At 36.3% G+C, this 5,000-nt stretch overlaps 2 protein-coding genes across 4 annotated transcripts in view; one reads left to right on the forward strand and one right to left on the reverse strand.

The window, feature by feature from the left end:
* Positions 1-7: 7 nt before the first annotated feature.
* LOC123207830 lies at positions 8-1,817 on the reverse strand. 2 transcript variants are annotated; one of them, XM_044625312.1, is made up of 3 exons: positions 1,655-1,793; positions 1,331-1,523; positions 795-1,117 (listed from the first exon to the last, which is right to left on the reverse strand). In XM_044625312.1, the coding sequence occupies exons 2-3, from the start codon at positions 1,506-1,508 to the stop codon at positions 894-896; spliced, it is 402 nt and encodes a 133-aa protein (XP_044481247.1). In that variant the 5' UTR covers positions 1,509-1,523; positions 1,655-1,793; the 3' UTR covers positions 795-893. The 2 variants fall into 2 exon arrangements, with proteins under 2 accessions (XP_044481248.1, XP_044481247.1); XM_044625313.1 differs by lacking the exon at positions 795-1,117 and adding an exon at positions 8-354 and having other exon boundaries at positions 1,331-1,817.
* A 240-nt stretch (positions 1,818-2,057) lies between these two features.
* Positions 2,058-5,000, forward strand: part of LOC123207829 (serine/threonine-protein phosphatase PP1-like) — a 4,323-nt gene continuing 1,380 nt past the window's right edge. For both annotated transcript variants that reach the window (XM_044625309.1, XM_044625311.1), the window contains exons 1-2: positions 2,058-2,582; positions 4,443-5,000. The exon at positions 4,443-5,000 is cut by the window's right edge and continues 2 nt beyond it. In XM_044625309.1, coding sequence (XP_044481244.1) covers positions 2,405-2,582; positions 4,443-5,000 — 736 coding nt within the window. In that variant the 5' untranslated portion in view covers positions 2,058-2,404. The remainder of the gene's footprint in view (positions 2,583-4,442) is intronic.

Below are 5,000 nucleotides of genomic sequence, written 5' to 3' on the forward strand. Positions count from 1 at the left end.
ACCTTACAATGCGTTATCTCCACTATTTGCTTAAATTATGCAGGCAGAGAGCACAATCTTACAGCAGCACAGCAATAAATAAATCTTGCTTCCTTTTCATTAATGTTTTATTCATTTATTTATGTTGGCCAATATGCACTAGTTGACAAATCCATGCACAAAACATTAACAAAAACAGTTTCTACATTAATCTCATACCAAAAAAGCTGTTCCCTCCAGCAGCTGAACAGAAGCTCACCAAACCAGCCTTCACAAATAAGGAATCATAATTGCCTTTCATAGAATTTTTGAAATTTCTCTTATCACTTCGCTTGCCATTAACATTGCTCTTTTGTTTCACAATTTGACTTTTCTCTATAACATATAGCTCCAAATAGAAAAACAGTATGCAATTAGTATAATTACAAACAAATGGCAAAGGATATAGTAACTTAACATTTTAACAGTCTTTGAATATTAAGTATGATGCTTAAACTCTAGAAAAAACCACATCTAGACCTAAATAGCAATAAAATATGGAACAGAGCAACTTAAAAGAGAAAAAAACAAATCTACTAATTTACAGCAGTGAGCTAATTTTGCTTATTAGCCGGTTAGATTCAAAATTAAAAATTCCTAAATATATGCATACATAATTGTAGGAAATTTTGCAAATATGGAGATTCAGGTAGTACTACTACATCACAAAGATAATCCCTTGAAGAGGGATTAAACATTTTCTGCTCTAATCAACTAGATAATCACGTAGTTCACATCAAATAGATTTAATACCTCATAAATAAAAATAAAACTACCTAGAGGATTGCATTTTGTAGTCGGATAAGGTTCTACATTAACGGATATATCCTTTATGTCATCGACTCTAGTTGAACTCATGTTATCTTCTGATTGAGTCATGCGTGGTCTCTTTGAGCATCCACTACTACTTCTAAACATTTCCCTGGTTTTCGTTGTACTTCAGACCTAGAAGTTGAAGGACAACTGGGGCTCCTATTTTTAAGCTGTTCAGATGAGTCTCTGACAAGACGATTGGGTAACTGATTATCATGTTTACGAATTTCAGTCGCCTGAATCTCATCCCATGTTGACTCCGAACCATTAACAGTACTTGTCGCATCTGCCGGATAGCATAACATATCAAGTATAATCACACTTCAGGAAAAATAACACATTTAACTGTTAATTGAAGCAGAAGAGTCATGAATAAAATATTAGATTAAACAGAATGCAATATCCATTTGATATGCTCACAATTATAAATCTAACCAAAATCAAGTTAAATCACAAAACCCAAAAACAACTGCAAAAATTAAAAGTTGAAAATTTAAACCTTTTTGTCTAAGAAAAGTACTACATCGTTCAATCGAAGACTTCGCAATAATCGAAACACCGCGAGTGTTCGACTCGCAAGCGACGACCTCGTTGACTGTAACACTAGCTCTGCCGAAACCATCAGATCCTATGAATTTCGGAACATCCACCGGATATTCAAGCTCCACCGCATCCATCAGCGGACAACGCAGCTACAGCAACAATACAACAAATTATTATAATTAACATGAAATCGAGCGTGAGTATTGTGAGAGAATGAGAGGCAAAATGAGAGAGAAGTATGAAATAGAAGAGCCGAGAGTTCGATGAGCATGGCTATTACGGCTATCGAAGGAGAATTCCGGATTTGAAAACGAATTTAGGGCACGAAATCTGAAGAAGGATAAGTACTTATAGTTTTCGGAAAATGATTGATGTGTGGCCTGGTATATTCCGGTGAGGTAGACCTCAGCGTAATCCAGATGGCTGAGTGACTTGCTCTTTTGAGTTACTGACGTGGCAGTACGCCAAAAGAGGAGCAATCTCCAGCATTTCAATATAGATAAGCTAAAAAATGGAACCAATTATATACCTCCACGTTTCGTGAATAATTTTTGCCTACCAGAAATATCCATCTTGTCCACGTGTAAGTGCTAATGACTGGGTAAACGTAGGAACGGTTCATTTCATTGTACAATTACAAACGCACGTGCAATGCGCATTCTCCCTAATTTTGCAGATGGGGCCTCCAACAATTTGCCGGGGCTCTCTCTCTCTCTAAACGCCCATTCCCTGTCTTCCTCTTTTTTTATGTCCGTACCGTACCATTACCGTTGTTGCACGACGTCGTTCTGCCTTGGTGTCGATTTGAATTGGCACCAGAACTCCGTCAAGTCCTCCTTCGAGCGGGAAACGGCGGCCACCGATTTTCTCTTTAAACTGCCGGATACTCCTGGTTTCGTTACCGGATTCTGTTAAATCCCATACGAGATATTTTTGTAACCGTTACAATCTGATTTTTATTTCTTTTGTAAAGTAGAAATTTTTAGGGTTTCCATTCTTGAGTATTTGTGTGATTGTTTTGTGTTTGTTGATGGATGAGAGTGTGCTTGACGATTTAATACGACGTCTCCTTGATGCGAAGAATGGGAGGACGACGAAGCAGGTGCTGCTTACAGAAGCTGAAATAAGGCAACTTTGTGTCGCCTCCAAAGAGATCTTCCTTAGCCAACCCAATCTGCTCGAACTCGAAGCCCCTATAAAGATTTGTGGTAAAATTGGAAACAGGATTTTTTTTTTTTTTCTAATTAGCCATTATTTGTTTATGCGGTTTGAATAATTTGTGTTTTTTTTTTCCAGTTGTTCATGAATTTGATTTTATTTATTTTTTGCAAATTTGTGTATTTGAATTTAACAGCAAATTGTAGCTTGCTAATGCACTGATTAATTGATTAATTATATTTTATGGGGCTATATTGAAGTTGATGTCGGTGACTTGATGCAGCAGGTGTTTGTTTTCAAGAAATTGCTTCTGTTAATAGAATTGGTTGAGCTGATTAACTGAGGTTACAAATGGTAAATTACTATAAGTAATCCCGAGATATAGAACTGGTACAGATGGTGCTAAAATCCTTTATCAACATTTTAAAGTTGATTATTGAAATAAAGTGCTGTGAAGTTGCTTTGAAGAGACATGATGATTGAATTGGTTTGATTAATATAAGAATGGCTTGAGTGTTTTGAGTGATTATGTTAAAAAATCATAAAATTCCAACATGTGGGTTATGTAGGATGGCTGATGTACATCTTTTGATTATATTTTAGGTATTGTGTCTGTGATTTTAACATGATACTTAGGCATCATTTGTACAGTCTCTTATTATTTATTTCAGCACCCAATAGTAATTCTATTTGGCTTGCAATACATATGTTAGTTTAATTTTGGCCAATTGGGTGACTATTAATGTATTTTGTTCCGGCATATACCATCAAAGTTAAATGTATGCTGTCTTATTTCCTTATTCACTCTTAATTTGGAAAATAATGTCCTATCCTTGATTTTCAACTTTTGTCGCTTAGCACACACTCCACGTGCACTTACAGAAGAATTAGGACAATGAAATCCATTCTGTCTCCCCTTTCTCCATAGCTTATATATTTATGGGGGATCTTTCCCTTGTTTTCTGGAGAAATCTTATACCCCCTTTCTCAGAATTTCTTTCCTTTGCTTGAACTACATTGTGCTATGATGGTGCCTTGATTTACTTTTGTTTTCTAACAGTAAATAACTAAACTAGAAACGCTTGAAAGGATATAAGCCTAGTACATAGAGAATATACAATTTTGCTGCATTAATACTATTACATAGAAGGTAAGAAGTAAATAAAAGTAAGCAACAACTGGAACATAAGGAAGAAGCTTTTTACCTGTTACGTGGAGCATCTATTATTCACAGTGCATATTTGAGCAACATACGAACAGACGTGTTTTCTGGCAAATCATGGTTCGAACATCTGATAAGTTGAGGGAGGTTGAAGTGATGACACTGGAGAGGGAAGAGAAAGACTTGTGAAAATTCAAAGAAGAAATTGTTTGATGAGCCGTAAGTTTTGATTATTACATTGACAATAGAGGTGGCCATAGATATGGAAATATGAGCATTTATCCCAAAATAGTTGAGGTTGGCACTGGAATGAATGGTCATCCTTGTCCATTTTCTTATTGACAGATATGAGATTTCTACTTAAGTAATGTGCGTGATGAAGAATGAACCTGAGTTTCAAGAATATGATCACATAGTAATAAACTGTTTTCTTTACAAGGGCATACTTCTTTTGTACGATATTAATTCTAAGAGTTTCCTGTGGAAAGCATATAAGGCAATCACTACTTTACAAATTCTGTTTTCTTGGCCCATAATTGTGTCAAAATTTGGCACATATTTGTTTATGGGGAACAATGGGAGATTTTTTTTTTCCTTTAGGAGAGCAATTCCTTCTCTCTCTTTCTTATGTTAAAAGAGCATGTGATATGCACACTTTTGTATGTTTATGCGAATAATACGTTTTTATTTGCTTTCTTGAACTTCCGCCTACTTTATGACTGATAAGGTTTGCATTTTATGTTGGCAGGAGATGTCCATGGTCAGTTTGGTGATCTTCTACGATTGTTTGAGTATGGCGGGTATCCACCTGCTGCAAATTATTTATTCCTGGGGGACTACGTTGATCGTGGTAAGCAGAGCATAGAGACTATATGCCTACTTCTTGCATACAAGATCAAGTATAAAGAGAACTTTTTTCTTCTTAGAGGAAACCATGAATGTGCTTCTATCAACAGAATATATGGTTTCTATGATGAGTGCAAGAGGAGGTTTAATATTCGTGTGTGGAAGACATTTACTGAGTGCTTTAATTGTCTTCCTGTTGCTGCTCTCATAGATGAAAAGATCCTTTGCATGCATGGTGGGTTATCTCCTGATTTGAAAAACTTAGATCAGATCAGGAATATTGCTCGCCCTGTCGATGTGCCGGATCAGGGCCTTCTCTGTGATCTCTTGTGGGCTGATCCTGATAAAGATATTGAAGGCTGGGGAGAGAATGACAGAGGTGTGTCATACACATTTGGAGCTGACAAGGTTGCTGAATTTCTTGAGAAGCATGACCTCGATCTTGTCTGTCGAGCTCATC

Source organism: Mangifera indica, unplaced genomic scaffold, assembly GCF_011075055.1.
Source record: "Mangifera indica cultivar Alphonso unplaced genomic scaffold, CATAS_Mindica_2.1 Un_0108, whole genome shotgun sequence".
Classification (NCBI taxonomy): Eukaryota; Viridiplantae; Streptophyta; class Magnoliopsida; order Sapindales; family Anacardiaceae; genus Mangifera; species Mangifera indica.

Bases quoted from the DNA above. Each gene is read 5' to 3' on its own strand.
- LOC123207830 (XM_044625312.1), bottom strand. From the start codon at position 1,508: ATGGATGCGGTGGAGCTTGAATATCCGGTGGATGTTCCGAAATTCATA. The intron at 1,118-1,330 runs GTTTAAATTTTC...GCTATCCGGCAG, and splicing joins TACTTTTCTTAGACAAAAAG to ATGCGACAAGTACTGTTAAT.